Here is a 27,338-nt window from a genome sequence, read left to right as displayed (position 1 = left end):
TGGAAACACCTCATCTCAAAAATACAGACAATTACTAAAGCTGTAATGTTTTCTTTAGGACGACACTTTTACCGTTCCACCCTATATAGTATATTTATATAATACTAGCAATTCTGCCCGGCTTTGCTCAGGCCCTATGTACTGTTCATAGCTTTACGTGCATATGTATATATTAAAAAGTGAATATGTACGGCAATGCCTTTCTATATAATAGGCCTCCTTAACTACCATAGAGAAAAGTTGGTAGAGACCGCAGAGGTCGAATTTTTTTAACATTGACCTCAATTTTGACCCCCTTAACATTTATTGTTTTGGGCTCAAATTATATTAAAATGTTGAACCAATGTCCAAGTAACCCACATCTAAAACTTCAAGTGTTTAGACCCAAAATTGGCGGAGGAGTTTGGTAGAGTTTGTAAAGGTCAGCTTTGTAAACTTTGACCTTTTGCCAGCCAAATTTTCGCCCAAAAAACTGATTAAAAAGCTTGCTGTATGTCTGAATACCCTTTTTGTAAAATTTCAAATGTTTAAGCCCAAAATTGGCTTAATAGTTTGCTAGAGACCGCAAAGGTAAAATCTTTTTGACTTTGACCTCTTGGAAGCCAAATTTTCAGCAAAAAGAACGATTAAAAAGCTTGCCCTATGTCTGAATACACTTTATGTAAAATTTCAAATGTTTAGACCAGAAATTGTCTGAGTAATTTGGTAGATACTTTGACCCCAATTATGACCCTTAACATTTATTGTTCTGGGCTCAAATTAAATTATAAAGTTAGATCCATGTCCAAGGAACATATATCTAAAATTTCAAGTGTTTAGACCCAAAATTGACGGGGTTTGGTAGAGTTCTCAAAGGTCAAATTGTTGAACTTTGACCCCTTAACAGCAAAATTTCTGGCTAAAAACCGATTAAAAAGATTTTCCGAAATCTCAATATTCTGTATCTAAAATTTTGAGTCTGTAGACCGAAAATTGACAGTTATTTGGTAGGGAAATGTACACAGACAGACATTTTCACTTTTATAGATATACTAGCATTTCAGCCCGGCATTGCCCAGGTGTTTGGAGGTGTATGTTGAGCAAAAAAAAACAAAGTGATGGTAGGAAGGTAAGCTCAAACCCGTACCGCGAAGGAGAAAAAGAACGGGGGGAGGGGGGAAACTGACATCTTTGCTGTTACGACCTGGAAGTGACGTAGGTGTAAATTTTAGGCTAGACAATCGAAAAGAGGGGATGACTTTCGACAATATCAGCGAAAAAAGCAACCCCCTCTCTGTAGAAAAGTGCCCAGTTGAAGGTGAAGAAATTAATGTTTTTAGCCAATTTTTCGATATTTGTCATCTGAAAGGTTGAACTACAAAACAATACTGATCTAGTAAAAATCCGTCGCCTCTGTCGAAAGTTTTAGGCAAACATGCAAACATACATATATACATACATACATACATTTATATATTGATAGTTCAAATTTTCGACCCAAACTGATTAAAAAGCTTGCCCTATTTCTGAATACCCTTTATGTAAAATTTCAAATGTTTAGACCAGAAATTGTCTGATTAATTTGGTAGAGATCACAGAGGTCAAATTTTTTTTAACTTTGACCCCTATTATGACCCCTTAAGATTTATTGTTTTGGGCTTAAATCAAGTTAAGTTAGATCCATGTCCAAGGAACCTATGTCTAAAATTTCAATTGTTTATACTCAAAATTGGTGGAGGAGTTTGATGGAGTTTTCAAAGGTCAAATCGTTGAACTTTAATCTCTTAACAGCCAAATTTCTGGCTGGAAACGGATTACAAAGATTTTCCCAAATCTCAGTACCCTGTATATCAAATTTCTAAGTCTGTAGACTTAGAATTGACAGTTATTGTGTAAGGAAACACACACACACACAGACAGACAGATGGACACATTCAATTTTATAGATATATAGATATAGGTAGATTGGGCGCAATACATAGTAATGATTGAAAAGGTTTTTAAAAAAAAAAGACTTATGCACCACCACCTAGAATCGAAACCAAAACTTTCAGCTCACAATTTATTTTTGCCTCTGTCGTTAATGACTGGCTATGAAGGCATTTATAATGCAAGGCTAAAAATTAAAATATGAACCAATAGCTACTACATTATGCATTCGTAATGTCAGCGTTCGACCTTCACCTGGAAAATTTCTTTTTTTTTTAATTTCCACACTTTTGCACCGATTTGTCCTGGGTAAAACCCAAATATAAAGTTTGGTATGGATTCAAATACCTTATATATGAAGTCTCCTGTCTGTAGACAAAAAACGCTAGGAGGAGTTTGGTAGGCAAAATTTGTTAAACAAAAATATATAAGTATACATAAATATATATGGAAACAGTTTTGTGTTTACTATAAACATTTTATGCAAATATTATGCAAGTATAAATTATGTAGAATATCTGCATTAATATAATTACACATAATAGTTAACTAAAGATGATCATCCCATAAGAAAACCGAATAAACTAATAGGGAATTAATTAAAATGAATGTTTAAAAGAATATGCAAATAGGCTAGAGCTTTTACTAGTGAATGCAATTTCACAACTCATATATAAGAAAGTTGTATTTTCAAGAGGCTAGCCTTTTTTCTATTGTTCTTGACATTTGAGGGTTGCTCTTGGCCTTCAGGCCAGGATCAAAGTGTAGTATCTGTTCCGGCAGATGCTGCAAGCTATGACTAGCAAGGACCAGATGTGGGGGCAACCCCACATGCCTGACCTTTAACCAGCTCCCATTTCCCACCTCTCGGGAGCTGGTCCCCTTTTTCCCTTCCCCCTCCCTTCACTCCTCACATTAAAAATCGGCCTTGTGCCTAATTTGCTCGGTGGGGGAGCAAATAAATACCATCTGTTCCGGCAGATGCTGCACTTAAGATAATTTGTACAAGTCAATGGAGGGGAAACCCTCTATACTGGGACAATTATTATTTTTGGTAACCAGAGTGCCCCCTTTTTGCCTACTTTTAGGGGAGCTGGTTTTTACCTCACATTAAAAACGGCCTTGTGCCTAATTTGCTCAGTGGGGGAGCAAATAAATACCATCTGTTCCGGCAGATGCTGCAAGCTATGACTAGCTATGACTAGCAAAGACCAGATGTGGGGGCAACCCCACATGCCTGACCATTAACCAGCTCCCATTTCTCACCTCTCGGGAGCTGGTCCTCTTTTTCCCTTCCCCCTCCCTTCACTCCTCACATTAAAAATCGGCCTTGTGCCTAATTTGCTCGGTGGGGGAGCAAATAAACACCATCTGTTCCGGCAGATGCTGCAAGCTATGACTAGCAAAGACCGGATGTGGGGGCAACCCCACATGCCTGACCTTTAACCAGCTCCCATTTCCCACCTCTCGGGAGCTGGTCCCCCCTTTCCCTTCCCCCTCCCTTCACTCCTCACATTAAAAATTGGCCTTGTGCCTAATTTGCTCGGTGGGGGAGCAAATAAATACCATCTGTTCCGGCAGATACTGCAAGCTATGACTAGCTATGACTAGCAAAGACCAGATGTGGGGGCAACCCCACATGCCTGACCTTTAACCAGCTCCCATTTCCCACCTCTCGGGAGCTGGTCCCCTTTTTCCCTTCCCCCTTCCTTCACTCCTCACAATAAAAATTGGCCTTGTGCCTAATTTGCTCGGTGGGGGAGCAAATAAATACCATCTGTTCCGGCAGATACTACAAGCAAAGACCATATGTGGGGGCAACCCCACATATAAGACCTTGGTCAATGTAGGGGCAACCCTTCATACCAATTGTCACTATCCAGCTCCCCTACTCCCCAGGGAGTTGGTCCCCATTTCCCCTTCACTCCTCACATTAAAAATCGGCCTTGTGCCTAATTTGCTCAGTGGGGGAGCAAATAAATACCATCTGTTCTGATACCTACATCGTGCGAGGCAGTGCTGTTCTGGCGACACATTCTCGTACCCGGAACACCTGACAAGCTTTTTGGGTCGCGTTCTGTCCGCACCCCCACTTTGTCTGTCTTTCTCTGCTCTCCCCCCTCCCCCACGGGGGGGGGGGGATCCGAGCTGATAATTTACGACCTTCCCGCGAGGGAGGGTCGGAAACACCTTCTCTCTTCCCTCCACTAACTTCCCATTCCCTCTCTCAGTTCTATCTCCCCTCTTGCCGCCTTTTGGCGCCACCTCTTTTTGGCGCCAAAGTCGGCTCCCCACTTTGGACGCTGATTCCACGTCACTTTTTTCAGTGATTTTTTTTTTAAAAGAGGGACCCAAAACGGACACCCCCAGCCCGGGGGCCACCAATATGGATACCCTCAGCCAGGGGCCCACCAATATGGATACCCCCAGCCAGGGGAGCAGTAGCCCCCCAAGAGGACGAATCCCCAACAGGAGAAAAAACAACTGCTGATGGGGCGTCGCCCGAGTATGACACCATTGGATGCTAACCAGGAGGGGGAAAATTTAACAACAGCTCCCTCCGAGGGCGACTCCCCCCAAAGGGGAGCAAAACCAAAATCGGTTGTAGCATCTCACTCCAACCACAGAAAGGAGGAGGTGCCAGACCAAAAGGACAATAAAGGGGACAGCGCTCCCCAGGAGGGCTGCTCTCCCAAAAGGGGAGCAGATCAAGAAAATGAGGGGGCATACCGCCTGGACCTCACAAACGAGGAAGGGGCAGACGGCCCCAAAGTAAACAAAAAATATCATGCTCCCCAAGAGGCCGACTCCCCAAAACGGGAAGCTGCTCCCGAAAAAGACACTAAAAAGGGAGCCGCCGCCCAAAAATGTGACACTCCCACAAAAGGACTGACCAAGACATCTGGGGAGGCAGGAAGTGTCGCCAATAAACAGGCAGGGGCGACCTCCATAAAAGACCAAAAACGGTCTAACCCCACTAAAGACCCCATACCAACACCAACAAGAGGGTCTGCGTGGGGGAAGACCGTAGAAAAACAACTGTCCCCTCAAGAGTATAGAGACCTGTACCTGACAAAGTACAGACAATACATAGAGGGGGCAGATATAAAACCCATACCAGGTGCCTGGGAGGCGATTGAGGGCAGAGTCCTGTCCTTTGCCATTTCCGATATACCGGAAAACCGCCTCCTAGGGATGAAGAAGGAAGACATGGCGGGGCTCCTCCACAAACTTAACATCCCAGTACTATACCTGTACCAAAGGAGCTTCGCTGTGTGGGACAATCTCCTACCCACCAAGGATGATGCGGAGAGACTCTCCCTCCAAGAAATAAAGCATGGGAGAGTCAAACTAATTCCTGAATACCAGGGCAAGAGAAGGACTCGGGTGCAGGTATTTAATGTGCCAACCCAAATACCTGCGGAAGTATTAGGATGCCTCTTCAGCCAGTACGGTGAGGTAGAACAGGTGACCCCAGTACGGTCAAAAACTGGGACTCACCTGGGCTGCTACACAATAGCAATGAGGCTGAAGAGGGAGGGTGTTCGAGCAATACCACCGCTGCTGACATACAAAGACGCCAGCATAACGGTAGTGGTGGAGGGCCGTCGTCCACACTGTTGGTTCTGCCAAAAGCAGGGCCACATGGCTAGGAGTTGCCCCCAAAGGGTAACCCCTAATCAAACAACTCAAAAGGCGGTCACAACCCCTGAGACAACGCCCGCACCAAAACAGGCGGCAACAACCCCTGCAACTGCAGCACCAACCCCAGCTCCAAGGAAAACCCAAACCACCCAGGAGACCAAGGGGGAAGAATGGAGCACGGTAGTGAGACAAAAGCGGAAACACATAATCCCTTCTGCCACCGTCCCACCACCAGCCCAAAAATCGAGGCAGGAGCCTCTGCAAATGCAGCAACAACAACAGCCACCGCAGCCAATGCCGCGGAAACAACTGCAGCAACAACTACTGCAGCAGCAAAATCAGCAAGTGCAGCAGAAGCAGCAGCAGCAACGACACCAGCGAGAGCAGCAACAACAAAAACAGCTGCAGCAGCGAATAGAGGAGCAGACACAACCAACGGTCCCCACACCAATCGAGACGGGAATCAAGCGGAGAAAAGACTGCTCCTCTGAGGATGAATCTGCAAGTGAGAGGGAGAGGAACTCAACCTCAACTCTCCCCGGTTCATTTGAAAGAATGAAAAAGAAAAACAAAAGAAGAAAAGAGGAAGAAAAGGTGGCCCCCACTCCCTGTGAACATACACCACCCCTAACAACAAAATCCACTTCCACCCCCAAACCACACACTGCACTAACACCAGACACCGCACCAACACGAGACACCACACCAACACGAGACACCGCACCAACACCAAACACCGCACCAACACCAGACACCACACCAACACCAACACCAGGCACCACACAAACACCCGTCCCCACACCAAGTCAAACTGAGCCACTACCCCAAAAAGAAAATGAAAAGAATGAACCGAGGGAGAGGAGAGACTCCTCTGCCTCTTGCAGACCAAAGGTCCTTGCCCCCGAGGAACTATGTAATGTAGACCCTCTATCTGTGGCCACAGACATTTCCCATCGGCAGAGGAAAAACTTAAAACCTCTGCTCGATTACAAACAGATAGAGGGGAAAGATGTAAATATCCCCTCAAATTTCCCGGACGCCCCACTCCTTATAACTTTTGTCAGAACTCCAGAGGCCTGCAAGACCAACTTGTGGACAAGGCTGCAGGCCGCTGAAGGGGCGTTTCCGGGAATTGAACTGGTGAAAAAAAATGACCCTTCTCTTGATGAACTGTCAAAACAATGCAAGGGAAGGGTCCCCGTGTTGGTCCATCCGTCACTCTACAGGGCCATAAAATTAATTTATCCTTTGGACGTCGGCGGCATTGCGAGAGAAAGTCAGGATATGAAAAACCTGACCACCTTGAGCATGGCACATAACGTCGGCGTCCTCTCCCCAGCTGACTTCGGAGTTGAGTGTGACACACCCTAAGGTAGGTACCATGGCTTTGAATTTGGCTAGTTTGAATGCGAGGGGCTTGAGATCACCGGGCCGGGCGGCTCGCCTCCGGCACGACCTCTTGTCCCTGGGAGTGGGTGTGGCTGCGATTCAGGAGACGCATTTCGTTTCCTCTGTGGACTGTCAGGTGCTGGCCAGAGATTTTGAGGTTTTCTCAGCATATGACAGCCCGCGGGGGAAGGGAGTTTCCGTGCTGGTTAAACGTACCCTGTCGGCGACGGTCGACGTTGTCCATAGTGATGTGGTGGGCAGGCTGGTTGTGGCCGATGTTGCCGTAAAAGATTCTGTGTTTCGGGTGATCGCGGTTCATGTGCCCAGCACCGCTCGTGAGAGGGTCTCATTCTTCAGTCAGCTTGACGCGTTTGTAGATTGTCGGAAGCGGGTAGTGCTAATAGGAGATTGGAACGCCATCTTAGACCCCGAGATAGATAAGGTAGGAGGCGATGCTAGAGGATCGGAGAGGTGCGAGTCCAGCCTGGCTGATCTGATGGCTAGATGCGGTCTGGTCGACAGGTTTCGGTTCGAGCATCCGGGGCGGGAGATGTGGACGTGGACCAATAGCGTTTCCTCCTATCCAAATACCTATTTGGACAGGATGTTAGTTAGGAGAGGCGAAGTAGACTTCTTATCTTGTCCCACGTTCACTTGGCTAGGCCAGACGGACCATAAATTAGTTATGGCCCACCTGAAGCTAGGAAATAGGCCTAAGTTAGCGGGGTACTGGAAGTTAAACACCTCCCTTCTGGAGATACAAGACTTCCAAGATCAGTTAAGAGAATTGATTAAAAAGGCACTAGTGGGGGCGGTTACCGGGAGTAAGTGGTGGTTAGGTCTCAAAGCCAAGATCAGAAGCTTCTCCGTCAAGTATGCCCAGCGCCTCGCACTAGATAAGGCCAAGACGAAGAAGCAGCTAGAGCAGAAACTAGCCCAGGCTACGGGGGAGGGTGATAGGGTTAGTCAGGAACTAGCTAAGCAAGACCTTCTACGCGAGACTAGCGAGCGTTACGAAGGCCAAGTAGTTAGAGCTAGGCTTAGAAAGATAGGCAACGAAGCAGTCAATTCTGATGCAGACGTGCGCCGTGAGGTTTCTAGGCGTGGCTCGGACAAATATATTACGAAAGTCAAACATCCGGATGGACGCACCCTGGAATCGACTCGGGAGATCTGCGAGGGGTTTCGAGAACATTTCGAGAAGTGTTTTACGCAGCAGCCCGATCTTCCGGTCCTTGAGTTTAGCGACTATTTGGCCGACTCTCCCCGCCTCGAGGCGGCTAGAGCGGCTGGTTGCGAGGGCCGGGTGACGGAGCGGGAGGTCTTTACTGCGCTGAAGCAGGTCAGCTGTGACAGATCGCCAGGACTTGATGGTCTGCTATACGAACTGTACTTGAGGCTGTCGCCCATGTTTCTGCCTCTTCTGACGGATATGTTCAACCATTGGTTTGCTCAGGGATCCATCCCAGGGCAGGTGACCAAGGGAGTGATCACATTGCTGAAGAAAGGTGACGGGCATGGAGGGGAAGAGTTAGACGATTACAGGCCCATAACTCTGCTAAACACAGAGTTGAAGATTTTGGCCAAGGTCCTGTCGAATCGGCTGCAGGTTGTTATCGACGAGTTGGTTGAACCGGAACAGAACTACGCTGTGAAGGGGAGATCGATTCAGAACAACTTGCACCTGATCCGCACGATCCTAGAGGGGGGAATAGATGACGACACGGAAGCCGCGCTGATAAACTTAGATCAGTCCAAAGCTTTCGATAGGGTCGACCATCGTTTCCTGGCATCTGTCTTAGAGGCCGCCGGTTTTAAACCGGACTTTTGCAAGTGGATCTCCATAATGTATCGACAGCCCATGGCTGTCGTGCAAGTCAACGGAAAGCGCTCAAAACCCTTTGTTATCTCTCGGTCGGTTCGTCAGGGTTGTCCACTGTCGCCCCTGCTTTATGTCCTGGCTTTGGAGCCTCTTCTCCGCAAGCTGAGACATGGGGAGGCAAATTCGGCCCTGCGCGGAATGGCTCTGCCTGGTGGCTCAGCTGCCAAGGTATCCGCGTTCGCCGATGATGTCACGATCTTCGTGTCGGGCTTCAGAGACATTGAGGTCGTGTCGGAGGCACTCACACAGTACGAAAGAATCACGGGGGCCAAGATAAACCGCAACAAGTCGGTAGGACTGCGGTTGGGCGCATGGAGTGGCAACGCAAACCTCCCTGCGCCCTTCAGCTGGACAGATGGCCCGGTCCGGATCCTCGGCGTGTGGTTCGGACCGGGTCTCCAGCTTGACAAGAATTGGTTGGAGGTACGGTCAAAGGTGGAGGCTGCAGTCAATTCGTGGCTTCCTAGGAAACTTTCCTTAAAGGGTAGAGCTGAGGCGTGCGCCACTTACGTCTTTCCTCTCATCCTTTACCGACTGGCCGTACTTCACCTGCCTGCACAACACCTAAAAGCTCTTGTCGAACTCTTGTCCTCGCTCCTTTGGGACAGAGGAAGACACTGGGTGAGCAGACAGGTCTGTATTCAACGTCCGTATGAGGGAGGCTTGGGAATGCCGGACTTGAAGTGTCATCGAGATGCTGAGAGGCTGGCCTTTCTGAGCCACTATATGCAGGATGACCAACCGTGGCACCCCGTGGTTACTGCCGCCTTCCCTGACCTCGTTCTCGACCCTTCCATCGAGAGCCGTCGCAGGCCGCGGGGAGAATCTGCCTACATGAAAGAGTGCCGAGCCGCGCTAAAACGACTACCAAGGTCCAGTGACCTTGTGACTGCTACCCGTAGGGAACTCCACAGGGATCTAGTGAAGGGGGCCGCCGACCCACTATGCGCGCGTTTGGGGTGGCAGCAGAGTGAGATCCGCTCCGCGTGGAGCTGGGCGCCAGGTTCAAGTCATCTGAACAATTCGGAGTTCTCTCTGACCTGGCGATTGGCCCGAAATGCACTTCCACTCAACAACATACAATGCAGTTCCGGGTTTTTGGAGTCGCCTGATTGTCCCCGTTGTGGGACAACGGCCGTAGAAACTACAGATCATGCTTTCTTTGATTGCCGCGAACTCCGCCAGTACTGGTTGTTTGTCAGCGGAGTGATGGCTCGCATCGATCCTGAGCATCCTCGCCCAATTACTGTATCCAATGTTGTGGACAACGTGAGGCCGCCGTGGGACCGGGAAAGACAAATGGTCTACGTTACGATCCTGGCCGTGGCGAGAATGGTGATTTGGACGTCACGTTTGCAAGGTTGCCGGGGGGTGTTGTCTTTTTCTGATCAAGATCTGATCGCGTTCTTTAAACACCAACTACGGGTGAAGATCAGATGTGATAGAAGAAGGCTGCATCGCGCGGCATTTGACAGAAGATGGATACATGTGGCAAGTCTGTGTGTACGAAGAGGAGCCAAATTTGAATACGTGTTCCCCGCCTAGGTGTGGAACGCGCAGTTCTGTAAAGTAAAATTAAACAAGTAGTCTCTTAGCTAGCTGAGTGTGTGTTCCATCCCTCCCTGATTAGGAAGCCTCCAAGATCCCCATCCCCTCTTACCTGCAATTTTTGTTTTCACCCCTTCCTCTAAATTTTACCCATCTTGGAGAAAAAGAAATACAAACTAACCTCCATCCCTTACCCACAAAAATTTTCTTTTCTCCATTCACCCCCATCTAGAGGGCATCCCCACCTAGAGACTGACCCGCAGAAGCGAGGTTACTTTTACAAACCTAGTGGAACGGGCAGTCTATCAACTAGACGGGGTTGGGAGGGTCCTACTAATCACCTTTTTGTTTTTTCTTCCCCCGCCCTCAACACAAATGAATTATTGTTACCATTTTATTGTTATCTTTTTTGTTTTTACACGTCAATAAAAAATGTTTTCAACATTGGGAGTTACTAGGACGTCCCCCAATATGAAAGGGTGAATGCGGTATTATGGTGAAAGAAGATACTAGCTGGGAGAAACTTTTGACTTTGTTTAGTTCTGGAGTGACAAGGATGACCAACGACCCCCAAAATCCCCCCTTTTGAGTTGGCCATGTGCCTAAGTTTTTTGTTCAACGTTAATTTTGAATGTATTTTTTAACATGAATAAAAGATTTAATATCTCAAAGTGTAGTATCTGTTCCGGCAGATGCTGCAAGCTATGACTAGCTATGACTAGCAAAGACCAGATGTGGGGGCAACCCCACATGCCTGACCTTTAACCAGCTCCCATTTCCCATCTCTCGGGAGCTGGTCCCCTTTTCCCTTCCCCCTCCCTTCACTCCTCACATTAAAAATTTGCCTTGTGCCTAATTTGCTCGGTGGGGGAGCAAATAAATACCATCTGTTCCGGCAGATACTGCAAGCAAAGACTATATGTGGGTGAAACCCCACATATAAGTTATTGGTCAATGTAGGGGAAACCCTTCATACCAATTGTCACTATCCAGCTCCCCTACTCTCCGGGAAGTTGGTCCCCATTTCCCCTTCACTCCTCACATTAAAAATCGGCCTTGTGCCTAAATTGCTTGGTGAGGGAGCAAATAAATACCTTGTTGTTCTTGGCCTTCGGGCCAGGATCAAAGTGTAGTATCTGTTTTGCAGATGCTGCACTTAAGGTAATTTGTCCCAGTCAATGGAGGGGAAACCCTCTATACTGGGACAATTACTATTTTTGGACCCACCCAGAGTGCCCCCTTTTCCTTTTTTTTCAGGGAGCTGGTTTAACCCCACTTTAAAAATGACCTTGTGTCACATTTTGCTTTGGTAGGAAAGCAAATAAATACTAATAAATGTAAAAGAGGGTTTTTAATATGAATATCAATACACACTAAAAAAAACGAATTTATAGGAGTATATATATATATATATTCGGGGGGTTTTTATTCAAAAGTAATAGACTAATGAATTCAACGAGGTTGTTAGATAGTGCTCAATAAAAAGAGCTGATAATACTTGTTTATTGTTATATAGACATGTTTACATCCCGCTGCTACAAACAGCCATTTGTTTCATTCAATGTTTGTAGCAGCGGGATGTAAACATGTCTATATAACAATAAACAAGTATATATATATATATATATATATATATATACACTCGGGGTTTTTTATTCAAAAGTAATGGACTAATGAATTCAACGAGGTTGTTAGAAAGTACTCAATAAAAAAAGCTGATAATACTTGTTTATTGTTATATAAACATGGTCACATCCTGCTGCTACAAATAGCCACTTGTTTCAATCAAACAACAGATATCATCAGGCAGCAACTTGACTTTGAATAGTCAAGTCGCTGTCTGATGATATCTGTTGTTTGATTGAAACAAGTGGCTATTTGTAGCAGCAGGATGTGACCATGTTTATATAACAATAAACAAGTATATATATATATATATATATGCATACTAACAGGGAGACACTGTATTGTTGGGGATTGCATGCGGATCAATGAATCTTCTACATTCTCATACATCTATCTTCTGCTCATGTTACATCAGTGACCCTAACCCAATGGTGTAACTTGCCAACCTTCATCTTTATACTAGAATAAAATCTCTCCATTAGCTCGATTTTTTTTTTTTTTTTTTTTTTTTTTTTTTATGCAACAGGTTGTTTGTTTTTGATCATCTGTTGCGAATTGCTGGATTGCTAAAGTTTGTTCCACATGAATAAATACAACAGATGTTATTTTTCTAAATGAATAAATGTATTAATTATTGTTTATTTTTGTTTTTTTATGAATGTTTGGATTTTAATATATCAAGTAGTTCTGTTTTGCATTTTTTTTTTTTTTTTTTTGCTTGACAAATATTTATTATTTGTGTTCAAATGCTTCTATATTTGGGAAGAATTTATTTGATTTTCAACAAATTGTAATCTACTTCTAAACTATAAGTTGATTTCTTTCTTTTTGGTCCCCCCCCCCCCAACAACAGGAGGAGGGTGGACCTGTAAATTCACCCTTGTCTGTTCGTCCATTCGCACTTTTCTCAATAACTACACCTTGGAATTATTTTGAAATTTTGCACAAACATTTAACATGATATGAGTAAAAAAGTAACAGAACGGATTTTCCGGAAAAACTCCGGTTTCCCCCTAGTGCTGCCTTTTGGGTTAAAATAGCTAAAATTTACACTTTTTTTTTTTTTATTAAAAAAAAAATTTGATGCCTTGGATTTTTATAAAACTTTCTGAAAAGTTGTAACTAACTGATTTTTACATAATTTTGTTTGTCTGTACTTTGCGATAAATATTCGGTGTGCCCAAGGGGCTATTTTATGACTAATAAAAACACTCCATTTTTGGGACTATTTTACCATATTTGTCCAAAATTTTCTGTGTTTTGCATTGTGCTGAATTCAAATTAATATGTTACGGTCTTGGGGACTTTTAGGGCTAAATGGTGTCAGACAAATGATGAACTTAGTCATTTCTTTTTTTGTTGCATGGTGCAGAACTCAAATTTACATATGTTAAGGCCTAAAACTGCACCGTTTGTTCATTTTCACCAGGATTTGACGTCCTCTGAGTACTTTTGGGGCTAAATGGGCGAGGGGGGGGGGATTTGCTGAACTTAGTCATTTTTTTTTTTATGCCTCATTCACTGTGCACTGACGGGGGACCATGCATGCTTCACTTGTTTATTTTAAATTAATGTTTCGAATATTTATTTAAACAGCAAACTTTTCCAAACAAGATACTGGCATTGCCCAGCTGTAAGATATACTTAATTATATTTAAATTCATTCAGATTATGTGTTCATTATTATAGACAATTCTCCATCAATTATTATATTGTACCTAATATATAGTAGTGAAATTAAAACTAAAAAAGTATATCTGACTTGGGTGCCATCAGCTAGAAATGCAATCAAAACATACAATTCTCCACCGTCATTTTTTAGCCTCTGAGTCACGTCCATATGCAGACAAGATTTTAGCAAGCACGGCCAGACAGTCCAAAGAGTTATATATTCACCTGCCATCCCTTTTTTCAAAGATGGAATCGCCTGTTAAGAAAACAAAATTCAAGCAAGAGCACAATGTTCATATATATTTATATATAACTAGCGGGGGGGGGGGGGGCATGCAACCAAACAAATAAATATTTTATTGCCTTGGACCCTTTGTGTGAGTTATTGTGAATAAACAAGCAAGGACAGCCGAAGTTTAGATTAAAACTTTGGGTTTGTATTACTATACACATAGATTCGAAAAAGTTGTCAAAAAACAAATATATAACAAATAAATGTTATCAAAAGCAAGATAAGTTACTTTTCTACCTAACTAAATAATTTTTTAGTGTTTTTATTTAATGTAACGTGTTTCTTCAGCTCGAAAAACATTGTTTACTGATGTATTTGAAAAATGTAAATGGCGATCGATTCTGTGTTGAATACGTAAGTTTGGGAAAATGAGTTAAAAATGAAAACTATACAAAATACTGTTTGAAACCCACTCAATATATGTTTCTGTAACATAGGCTGATAGATATTCGGTGGGTTTTTAGCAGTATTTTGTACAGTTTTTTTTAGTTTTAACTCATTTTCCCAAACTTAGGTATTCAACACAATCCGTTGCCATTTGCATTTTTCAAATATATCAGAAAACAGTTTTTCGAGCCGAATAAATACTTAACATTAAATAAAAATACTAAAAAATTATCCAGTTAGGTAGAAAAGTAACTTATCTTGCTTTTGATAAAATTTACACATTTGTTTTTTTTTGTTTTTTTTGTTTGTTTTTTTTGTTTTTTGACAACTTTTTCGAGTGTACAGTAATACAAACCCAAAACTTATATTTCAGATGGATTAGTGATAGTATTTTTCTTGGTAAAATGCATTGTGAATTATTCTGATAACATGGACACAGAAAAAAAAAAACAGTATTTGACGCCCTCGTATGTGTAAAATATGCCCGATTGGTTTATGTCAAGAAACTTGGTTCGTTTTCAGCATCACCATTGCTATAAATATCACTGCTCCTTCTAATTCTGAATTTTGTTGGTGCTGCTATTTACGTTTTGTAAATCTGGAGAGATATGAAATATAACAAGGGCAAGGTGAGGGGTGGAGAAGGTAGTCCTTGGTAATTATGAGAATACCTTTCACCAGAGCGGAACAACATACATAATCGATATCAAATGTTCTTGTTCCAGGGAACGTGTTTATTGATATGTGATCTTTGATATTACTCATTTAAAATAGGTAATTTAATATTTACAATTGATCAAATTATTGATGCTTAATAGTTGCTTGTAGTAGATGTTATTTAATCAGATTTATCAAGGAAAGGTGTTTGTCTGTATATTCAGCTAAAAGTCAAAAACCACACAAGATACATCTGTAACAGTCAGGAATGAAATAAAGATTTCCTTGCTCTTTCAAATCAATGTCCCTGCTAAGTGATTTTGGCCTCTCACTTACCAGTCAGCTTTCAGGGCATATTTATGTCTTGGGCAACATTCACTAACCTTGCTAGTCGAAGGTCGTCGGGTGATCGACGATCATGCATGTTTGACACGTGGTTAAAAGTCCAGATTGCTGGAAGAATGATGAAATTTGTATTTTTCAAAGATGCTAGAAAAATAGACCTTGATGATAATTGAGATCATCATCGGCTGTCACTCGTGTCCGAGTAAGACTGTCCTCAGTTGTGGCTTCTGTGGGTCCTCAGGTGAGCATAGAACTCAATCCTAGACCCAATTTTTCTTGTGCAATTTGGGCAGATAAAGGTAGTGGTGGTGGGGTTGGGTGTGTCTGGTTGATAATCTGTCCTTTCTGTGCTTGCGTTTATCCTCAGCAGCTTGATTTAGGTCACTACTATAAAGCGCAGCACCTTTGTGGACAGCGCTCCTCCATGCCAACCTGCTCCCAGCCACGTCCTTCCCATGTCTCAAGGTCCATGTGAAACCGCTTTAGATTTACTTTGATGTTGTCCTTATACCTCATCTTTTGGCCACCCTGGGCACGCTTTCCCTCAACAAGCTGAGAGTAGAAAATCTGTTTTGGGAGGCGGAGATCCGGCATTCGGACAACATGACCAGTCCATCTGAGCTGGCGTTGAGCAACAGTAGCGGTGATAGTAGGAATGTCAGCCTCACTCAGGACGCTGGTGTTGGTGCGTCGGTCCTTCCAACTGATTTTGAGGATTTTTCGGAGGCATCTTTGGTGGTACGTCTCCAGGGTTTTTACGTGCCTCCTGTATGTGGCTCAGGTCTCCGATCTATAGAGAAGAGTGGGCAGCAAGACAACTTTGTATACCATGATTTTGGTCTTTTGCCAGAAGGTCACGGTTCTGACTGTGATAATTGAGATAACAGCTTCCTGAAAGAGCCTTAGAGAAATATCAATAAGTTGTCACCTAATAGATATCCATTCTATTGAAAAGGGGTTTTTAAAAAAAGTTTTGTTTTCTACAAGCAGTTCAACCCGGCTTTGCTCGGGCCCTATATACTTTTCATAACTGTCCCTACGTGTGAATACACTTTATGTAAGATTTCAAATGTTTAGACCAAAATTTTTAATTTCGTAGAGACCACAGAGGTCAAATTTTTTTTTTTTAACTTTGACCCCAATTTTGACCCCTTAACATTAATATTTTGGGCTTAAATTAAAATGTTTGACCCATATCCAAGTAGCCTACATTTAAAATTTCAAGTGTTTAGACCTAAAATTGGCAGAGGAGTTTGGTAGAGTTTTCAAAGGTCAAATCGTTGAACTTTGACCCCTTGACAGCTAAATTTCTGGCCAAAAATCGATTAAAAAGATTTTCCCAAATCTCAATACTCCTTATCTCGAGTCTCTAGACCAAAAATAGACAGTTATTTGGTAGGGAAATGTACACAGACATCCGGGGGGGAAAAAAGGGCTACTAAGGAGTCAAAATTGAAAAATTAGTATGTGGGGGTCATCGGATTTTTATTTATTCATCAACTGTTTCACGAATGCACATGTATGAATGGTTCAGATTACTTATGTAAAGCATAAGTCAGGTTGAAAACGCTTTATAAAGAGTGTGCCATGCTGACCAAATGGTAATCATACTTCTCTCACTGTCTTAAGGTTTTGGTTTCGCTCTCAGCCAGAGTATTTTTTTTTATTTATTTATTTTTTTTTTATTTTTTTACTTACAAGAAATGAACTGTCTAGAAAAAACAATCTTTACATGCACGTGTCTTAGTTTTTTCCATTTTTTTTTTTTAATTTTTTTACTTCATTTCTTTTTAAAATAAAGTTAATGTTACGTTTAATAGCTGCATTATTTCTGTTTATAATAAATAAAAATTCTGCCTTAACTAAAATATGATATTTATGTGTATTTTACGACAGGGCAACAGCAGACGGCCTGCTAGTGGCAAGCTGGCTTAATGGTTGACTCGCTATCTTTAGGTTTCGGTTTCAGCTTGAGTATTGTTTATTTTTACTTACAAGAAGTGAATTTACTTAATTTATTTATTGTGGACTATTATTCTCATCTTTATAAGTTGTTGTTTCACAACGTTTCGGCCAACTATTCTTCAGGCCTTTGTTAGGTGGTAACCGCGACGGATAGGAACTTCGAATCTCCTAACTGCATTCTCAGCAATCACTGCCATCCGTAGTTGTTGTCGTCTCACCACATTTTGGCCAAGTAAACCTCTGGCTGGCTTTGGGTAGGATTAAAACTACTATCTTCAGACAATTCTCACCTGGAACTAGAGATTCAACGTCTCTATCAACTGCGCCACGGGCCCCGAATGGCGATCAAAGTTGCATTTTTTTATCTTATAAATCCACGTTTATTTATTATCTGATCTTCCATGGTCGGGTCCGTATATATATTATTTTGATTGGAAATAATTATTGAGATGAGTATTATTTATATTTATTTATTGCGGACTATTATTTTCATCTTTATTAGTTGTTGTTTTGTGGATTTATAAAAATCCAACCTTGATCGGCCTGCAGGGCTTATGGCGTAGTTGATAGACGTTGAATCTCTATGGTTCCAGATGAGAATTGTCTGAAGATAGCGGTTTCAATTCTACCCAAAGGTGGCTAAAAGCTTACTTGGCCAAAAACGTGGTGAGACGACAACAACTACGGATGGCAGTGATTGCTGAGAATGCAGTTAGGAGATTCGAAGTTCCTATACGTCACGGTTACCACCTAACGAAGGCCAGAGGAATAGTTGGACGAAACGTTGTGAAACAACATATAAGAAAGATGAGAATAATAGTCTGCAATAAATGAATATAAATAATACTCATTTCAATAATGAATTCCAATATAATAAGTGAACTGTTTAGGAAAAATATAATGCTTGCATGCAGATGTCTCAGTTTCTGTAGGGATTAAAATATAATATTTATACATACTTTACGACCAGGCAACACCGTGCGGCCTGCTAGTATATACGTAAAGGTACATCTATGCATCTACAAAGTGGATATATTCTTATTCATCATTGCCTCACACAAACTACAAGGGCCGTTCCAAAAGTAATGCCTCCTATTTTTTATTCCACTCGAATGGATCAGATGAGATTGCACATTGCATTGTTATGATGACTGAACTTATGCATTCATGAGCTGAAATTTTCATCTCTCTGTTGCAAATATTGACGGTGTGAGACTCTAAGAAAGCAACCCCTTCCATGGACCTGCGTCAGAAGCAGAGAAGTGTCATTGAATTTCTGGCAAAAGTGCATTGAGAATGGTGGTGACTGTAGAAAAATAAATTCTGGAGACTGAAAGGTCGCTCGTTTTAATGGTACACTTTCGGTCTTCATAGCTTTTCAACTTTTTGAGTTTAAAAAAAAAATATGAGGCTTTATTTTTGGAATGACTCTCGCATAGACGCATTTTTATTTTTGTAATATTCATTCTTTTAGGGGTCAGCAGCAGTCTGATTAGTTGGGAGAGAGGTTAAAATTTAGAATGATTTTTGTCGTTATTATGTAATGGTTCGTTGACAGAGTTTTCCAGTTGCTAAAGACAGCGAGAGAGGGGTTAATTGAGAGAACGAGGAGTGGGATAAAAAAGAGTGGGAGGAGGTGAAGGATGAATAGAGAGATAGGATGCGGGGGCCAGAGTGAGAGGAAGAGATAGAGCAAAAAGAGAGAAAAATTTTAGAAAAAAGATATCACATTTTTTAACTCTTCTATTTTGTTGTCCATGCTCCTGCGCAACACTAGATGACCATTACTGTCTACGTCGCATCCTCTGAATTCATCTCAAATGCAACTGTCCAAGCATGATGCTGAATCTTCACCAGTCTAGTGGGGTGTCTTTGCTGGCTTGGCACCCAAGTCATATTTTTTTTTTTTTAACTTTTGAAATCGGTATTGTATTATATATTTGTACAATATAATCTATATATATAAAAGCGAAAATGTATGTATGTATGTATGTACGCTTTTCCTCGATATCCACAAAAGGCTTCTTTCAGAGAAGCGCTCGCTCGCTTCACAACTTCTTAAAACTTTTTATATCATCTATAAATTGTAATATCTCACACTTAACCACGGAACTCACCTGTCTATTTAATTTTATTGACTTTCAAACGTTAATTATTCGACATTTCCCCGCGCGCGTTACATTCGGTTTTCGGTATAAGCGAAACTCGACTCTAATTACTAGCCGAAAGCCAGTGGTCTCTAGAGAGCTAAGTAACGTTTGGTCAATGTCGACTTCGTCACATCAGACGGTAGCTTTCATTTCGAGACGAGACGCTCCCCCTAATAAACAGGGAGCGGGTTTTTAAAAACAAACAAACCGATTTATTGACCTCATTAAAAACTGTCCCACAGAAAATGCTAACTGCTGAATACCTATCGCCGTCACGGCAATCAAAAATGCGCACTTGTTTGTTTTTTTTCACACTTTACTATTTTCCAACTGCACGTCAGGGCTTCGTTTTTTTTTCACGGGCACCTGTTTTTTTTTCACATTTCGGGTTTTTTTCACACACACACCTACAAACACCCGGGCAACGCCGGGTACCCCTCGCTAGTCCATATATATAAAAGCGAAAATGTGTGTATGTATGTTTGTATTTTTGTATGTGTGTTTGTGTGTCCGCTAAAAACTTTCGACAGACACGACGAAAATTCACAAACTCGGTATCATATTGAAGCTCCATCCTTCGCTCGAAAAATATAGAAAAATTGGCCAAAAACGTTCATTGTTTTCACCCCAAAATCGACAATTTTCGACAGGGGGGGGTCAACAAAAACGGTCCTCTCATGACTACAACCGGTTCTACGCATGCGTCAGATGACGTCATAACCTGATTTACTTTAAATAGTTGAAAAACTGACTAAATTTCATGTACGTCGCGTTAGCTCAGTTGGTTAGCACGTTAGTTTATCTAAACGTTTTGGGTTCGAATCGTGGTGTGAGATGTCTTTTTTCTTTTTTTTTTTTCGATTTTTTAAATTTAAATATTGAACCAGAGTTATTTAAGCCATTTTTCACGTAACGTTCATTTTTTTTTTTTTTTTTTTACTTCACTTATCCACCCCCGACCACACACCCAAAAACACCCGGGTACCCACCGATTTTTTAAATTTTAATATCGAAACAGGCTTATTTAAGCCATTTTTCACGTATTCGTTTTTCTGTTTTTCGATTTTTACATTTAACATCGTTCGTTTGCCTTACATTAGTTTTTTTTGTGTTTTTTTTTTCGATATTTTGATTACCCCTCCCCCCCGCTTAAGTTTTAACGTTGTTTTCTTTTTTTACTTCGCTTATAACAAACAAACCTGGTCATTGACCTCATTTGCTGTCGTCATCGTCGTAAAGCTCGATGACTTCCGTACGCTCACCTGTCAATTTGGTTCTTATTTAAATAAATTCAAACATCTTTCAGTAACTCATTCTGGCTGGCCGATTTTATTTTCAAACTTCGCCTCAGGGCTTCGGGTTCGATCCTACACCCCACCCCCCGGTTTCTTTTTTATTTAACAGCACACACATCTCCAAACACCGGGTACCCCCCGCTAGTCTTTCTCTCTCTCTCTCTCTCTCTCTCTCTCTCTCTATATATATATATATATATATATATATATATATAAAAGCGAAAATGTGTGTGTATGTATGTTCGCTTTTTGTGTATGTCTGCAAAAGACTTTTTTCCGGCGACTTCTCGAGGCCGTCGCTCATTTTTAAAACTTTTTATATGCTGTCTAAATGATAATATCTCTGACTTAGCAACGGGGGTCGCCTGAATTTGCCCGACTTTGAAACATTAAATATTTGACATTTTGGGATCGTCGCATGTTTGCTTTCGTTTTTCGGTATAAAAAAAAACGAAACTCTATTTGAATCCTTGCCCAGGGCCAGTGGTCTCTAAAAAGCGATGTAACGTTTGGTCAATGTCGGCTTACCGTCATCATATCAGATGGTTGCTTTCATTTCAAGACGAGCCACTCCCTTAATAAACAGGGGAGCTGTTTTTCCCCAAAGTTAGGTAAAAACAAACAAACTGGGTTATTCACCTCACTAAAAACTGTCCCGCAGAAAATGTTAACTGCTGAATAGCTATTGCTTACGTCGTCATCGTCGTAACACTCGCACAAAATGTTAACTCTACGACTTCCATGCGGGCATCTGTCAATTCTCTTCTTACTTAAATAAATTCAAACATCTTTCAGTAACTCATTCTGGCTGGCCAAACGGTTAACGTGTCATGTTCTTTTTCACATTTTATTTCCCAACTTCGCCTCAGGGCTTCGAGTTTGATCCTACCAACTTACCAAAACTTTTTTTACCCCCCCCCCCCCGGTTTCTTTTAAATTTAAGAGCACACACACCTCGTAACACCTGGGCAACGCCAGGTACCCCCACTGGTCTATAATATAAATCTCACCTGTCTGTTTAAATGTATGTATGTTTGTATGTCTGCCTAAAACTTTTGATAGGGGCTACAGATTTTCATGAGATCAGTATCATTTTGAAGCTCAAGGTCTCGGACGACAAATATTGAAAAATTGGCCCAAAATATTAAAATTATTAATTCCTTCACCCTCAACTGGGCAGTTTTCTACAAGGAGGGGTCGATTTTTTGCGAGCCATTTTTGCAAGTCATCGTATCGATTGGATTGACTTTTCCTAATTTTAACATTCCAAACTTCCGGTCGCTTCATGAAATAGCAGTAAGACGTCAGGTTTTCTTTCACTTTTTTTTTTCCGCCTTTGCGTCACGAGTTCGAGCCTGCCCTGCCCATTAGCACTTTTTTTTTTGCTCAACACACACACACCTCCAAACACCCGGGCAACGCCGGGCACCTAGGTTAGTATTCAATATACAGCATAATCATGTTGACACATCGGTCCTCGTCAGATCACCGAAGTTAAGCAATGTTGAGCCTGGCTAGTACCAAATGGGTGACCATTTGGGAATTCTAGGCGCTGTATGTGCTTTCCGCTTATCTCTGCATTGTTTCTAATCGTCCTGAATCTCCACTTGCCACTGGTATTTAACAATATCGACTCAGGAGAGGTGTGGTTGGAGATTGCGCAATTCTTGCCACAAAAATTTAACGCGCAGGCATCCCATCGTCGGTATTCATAGTCTGTCAAGACTGAAGAAAGCCACCATAATAATAAAATTTGTTCTGTAATAATAAATGTGAAATCTGCATTAATTAAAAGATATTTCAGCATATTTTACGACCAGGCAAGGATGGACGCCTCCTCCAACTCGCTCTGCTAGTTAGTAATATAATTAAAGAGATTTTATTAAAAAGTAAAAGTGTTTTAAAAACATTTTTTTTTTTGTATGGAATGTTGTGCGTTATTTAACTCCTCTGCAGAAAGTTAGATGCAAGATCAAATGTGGGTTTGATGAAAGGGGAACAAACGATATTTGAAACTTGACACACCCAGATTTTCTTTCCATGTTAACTATTCAGCCATCGGGTCAAGATCACAGCGTAGTATCTGTTCTGATGCTGCGCTTCACCTCTTCTGTCCTCGGTCAGTGGAGGAGAGATCCTTCATGACTGAGACAATTTTTATTTTTGTTCCTATCCAGAGTGCTCCTTTTTGGGGAGCTGGATTTTCCTCATGTTAAAAACCAACCTTATCTCTAACTCTGCCGTTGTGCGGATCAAGTAAATAGGAACTACTTATCCATCATCATTCCCTTAGGTCAATGTTTTTTTTTTAAATATCTGTCATAAGGTTTGCACTGGAATGTGCGTATGAATTAAATGTTTTTAAATCTTATCCTTAACTAGCTCCTGGGCCTTGCTAAGCAGTGACCCTTCTACAGAATTTATTTTACAACGTCGTCTTCTACATTTGAAGATCTCCGTTTTGTTTTCCTTTTCAGAGGTGCTGCTGGAACCTATTCTTCATCGATTCCCCGGAGTAGGTGAAGCTCAAGTCAGGCAACTCCTGAATGGTCCTGAATCTTTTTCTCCCGACGGGAAGTACATTGTTGGCGAGTCTCCAGAGGTGAGTCGAAATACTTTTTAAAAATCTTGCTTCTTACGATTTGCGTTAAGGAACATTTATCACTAAATTGACATTGTGCTAATGTTTTTATGTATCAACTCTTGATTAGACAAAATCTCAAATTCACACAACCAAAAAAATGATTGTTTACTGCCGAAATCTCACACATACTATAAAAACCCAAACACAGTGGTTTCCTTCTCCATCAACATGCATGAAAACGGCCATTACAAAATAGCTTAATCATTCTGTACAGAACGAAATGAGAGATTTTTCACACTGCTAAACACAGCGCTAGCAATATATAACACCCTACTAATTGAATACATGTACTCTCTCAATAATAAAACAGGCATACTCATACACACACGGACAATCTTCATGCCTATCCCACTGACACCATGTAAATGTGTGAATATAGCTGTGTGTTCCTTCATTCACTGATATTCCCCTTCATTTGAAAAAATACTAGTTTAAGGTCAGAAACTTGCTAACAATAAGTGTTAGATGGAATATATTCTGACCCAGAAAACAGCAATTCTTCCCTCTTTGTCAGAAACATTGCTTCTGGAATGTGAGAACTAAAGGATAAAATAAGTGAAGCAAGAGTTACGTGGCTGCCAAAAATAAACCCAAGATCCACTTTCTACTCTCCTTAAATCAAGGAGGTCAAGTTAGTAAGAAACCCTTGATAGTCGAACAAGACGTCAGGTTTTCTTTCACTTTTTTTCCGCCTTCGCATCACGAGTTCGAGCCTGGCCTGCCCACGACCACTTTTTTTTTCTTTTTTTTTTTCTCAACACACACACACCTCCAAGCACCCAAGCAACGCCAGGCACCTAGGCTAGTATTTAATATACAGCATAATCATGTTGACACATCAGTCCTCATCGGATCACTGAAGTTAAGCAACGTTGAGCCTGGCTAGTATCAAATGGGTGACCATTTGGGAATTCTAGGTGCTGTATGTGCTTTCCGCTTATCTCGGCATTGTTTCTAGAATAAGTAAACCCAAGATCCACTTTCTACCCTCCTTAAATTATAACATGGGGTCAAGGTATTAAGAAACCCTTGATACTCGAACAAGAAATAAATGTCCGATTCTGGTTTCTATGATCTTATATCCTTTACATCTTCATAATTTTGCATCCTTTCCTCATTTTTTTTTTTTTTTTTTTTTTTGCAACTGAAAAAAAAACTATGCATTCATCTAATCACTCTGTTTCGAAAATATAATATTGTTGTTGTTTTCTTTTCTTTTTTTTTTGTTTTGTTTTTTTTTTAGTTGCTTGTGTTACAGCGGACCCATGTGATATGGCATTAATCCGTTCCAAGGTTTGGATTGTAAGGTGAAATCGTCTAAGCAAAATTTTATACAGTACATATTAAAAATTAGTAACAAAATAGAGTACAGTATATAATACACATGTACAGGGTGCGTCTGGTATTTGAGAACATCACTTATTTCATCTCTCTTATCTATTATTTAATCTTTTACTTTGTTTCTTTCAAAAAATTAATTATGGCAGATATTAATTTAACTCAGGAAATGAAAAGACAGGCTGCAATAGTTGCAATAATGGCAGAACACAGTGATTTGCAAATTGTACAATTTCTAAAAGTTGCCCGATCGTTTGTCTTTAAAGTTCGCAAAAAATTAGAGGACAAAAGTGGCCCAATTTCTCCTGTTGCTAAATGCAAAAAGCATCAACAACATTCTGACAGCATAAAACGCCTGAATTTGTTCAATGAGGTCAGAACATCATTGATGAGAGCCCTCAAAAGTCAATGAGGTCAATTGCAAAAGATCTTAATGTCTCAGAAGCCACAATTCGTAGGACTTGTCATGAAAATCTTCGATAAAAGTCGTATGTGATGAAGAGAGGCGAGTTTATCTCCGAGACCACCAAAGAAAATCGGTTGGTAAGATCCAAGAGGCTTTTAAGCAAACTGAAACATCCTGCTGAGCAACACATTCTTTGTTTTGTTTTTTTTGTTTGTTTTTTTTCTCAGACGAAAAGGTAAACCGAAGAACTGACAGATGGCTATGTGCTGACCCTTCTGAAGTTCCAAGAGTCATGCACATAAAATTTCCAGCAATTGCTATGGTTTTGGGGGTGGTTAGCAATGAGGGATATGTGATGCCACCACAAGGACTAAAAATCAATTCTGCTGCTTACATTGAAGTCCTGAGTACTGTTGTGAAGCCTTGGGTTGATAAAGTAAAAAATAGAAGGCCCTACATCTTTCAACAAGACTCTGCACCGGCACATAAGGCTCAGAAGACACAAGAATGGTTAGCAGAGACTTTTCACATTACCCCCAATTTGTGGCCTCCCAGCTCTCCAGACCTAAATCCGTTGGATTATTATGTGTGGGGCGTTGTTGAGAGAGATGTTAATAAACATTTTCATAACACTAAAGATTCTCTGAAAGCATCCATAGTCAGAGTAAAGCAGGATATCGATGAGGACCATCTTAAACATGCCTGCCAACGGTTTAGGTCTTGAATAGAAGCTGTAATTGATGCTGAGGGCTTTTTTCATTTTTCTTTTTTTTTTTTTTAATAAAGTTAAAAAAAATAATATTTTAGTTTATGAACACAATAAAGTGACTTTTTGTAATACCGATGTTTTTGTTTGTCTTTTTGATTATTTTTAAAAAGGAAATATGTTCTCAAACACCAGATGCATCCTGTATATAATCAAATAACATTATAAATAACACAGTAAGGTGGGGCAAATACCATAACCAGGGGCCGGAAAAACATTGTATTCCACATCGTAACCTGAAAAAACCGTATCCCAGGGTTCTACTGTATTTCGAAAAATGGAAAACTCATTTAAATAACAAAATTTTAACTTTTCAACTGAAAAACTGATGTGTTCCTCTAACAGATCCGTTTTGAAAACATTTTGTTTGAGATGCAGATTCTTTGCTGCAGCGTTGAATAGATGGACAATTTTAGTCTGAACATCACATGCTGGATAATCATGGCAGTGACTTAATTTGTCTTAAATGTTTTTATTTTGTTTTTTATTTAGGTCGACAACTATTACGTTGCAGCTGGTATGAATTCATCAGGAATTGTTGGATCTGGTGGTGTCGGTAAAGAGGTTGCTGACTGGATCGTAGATGGCACCACCAGTAAGAATCTGTGGTCTGTTGATGTAAGCCGTTTTGTTGACTTGCACAATAACAGAAGGTTCTTGCGCGATAGAGTGAAAGAGGCCGTTGGTAAGGCTGTTTTCCTTTTCTTCTCTCTAGGTTTGTGCATGGGAAAAATCAAAAACATAACGGATATAAAGATTTAAGATTAATTTGAAAGCTATATGATATCTATAAATATAAAAGCGAAAATGTATGTGTGTATGTGTGTTTGCTTTTTCTGTGTGTCTACAAAAGGCTTCTTTCAGAGAAGCGGTCGGTCGGTTCACAACTTTTTAAAACTTTTTATATCACATAGAAATCGTAATATCTCATAGTTAACAACAAAGCTCGCCTGTCTATTTAATTTGCTCGATTTCGGGAAGATAAATATTCAACATTTGTCACTCACCGCATGTGGGTTAGTCTTTTTCCTATAACATCTTGGGGGTGGGAAAAAAAAGCGTTCAGCAGTAAATGAATACTATCCTGCAGTCAAACTTGACCTCATTAACTCATTAAAACGAGCACCTGCTAAATCCAACTAATTAAATAATTAAATAAATTCAAACGTCTTTCCGTTCGCATCTCGCAGTGGGGCAATGGTTAATATCGCACGTTTTTCTTTTTTCTTTTTTCACACTTTAATTTACAACTTTGCCTCAAGGGTTCGGGTTCGGGTTCGATCCTCATACTTACTTTTTTTTTTTTAAACCAACCCCCCCGAACACCCGGGCAACGCCGGGTACCCCTCGCTAGTCTTAACAAAAAAGAAAAGAGTTATCTCTCCTGGATAGGCAGAAGGAAGACTTTTCAAGATGGCTGACAC

General features: G+C 41.2%; 1 protein-coding gene and 1 pseudogene across 2 annotated transcripts in view; both read left to right on the top strand.

Annotated features, from left to right (window-relative positions):
* The window catches only part of LOC145259852 (pyruvate dehydrogenase phosphatase regulatory subunit, mitochondrial-like), a 169,959-nt gene that overhangs the window by 115,622 nt on the left and 26,999 nt on the right, over positions 1-27,338 (top strand). For both annotated transcript variants that reach the window (XM_080117693.1, XM_080117694.1), the window contains 2 exons: positions 23,238-23,362; positions 26,407-26,599. In XM_080117693.1, the coding sequence (XP_079973819.1) occupies positions 23,238-23,362; positions 26,407-26,599 (318 nt within the window). The remainder of the gene's footprint in view (positions 1-23,237; positions 23,363-26,406; positions 26,600-27,338) is intronic.
* LOC145260012 (5S ribosomal RNA) lies at positions 22,205-22,321 on the top strand (annotated as a pseudogene).

Source organism: Euprymna scolopes, chromosome 35, assembly GCF_053919585.1.
Source record: "Euprymna scolopes isolate OS-2025 chromosome 35, ASM5391958v1, whole genome shotgun sequence".
Lineage (NCBI taxonomy): Eukaryota > Metazoa > Mollusca > Cephalopoda > Sepiida > Sepiolidae > Euprymna > Euprymna scolopes.
This window is presented reverse-complemented; position numbering and strand designations above follow the sequence as displayed.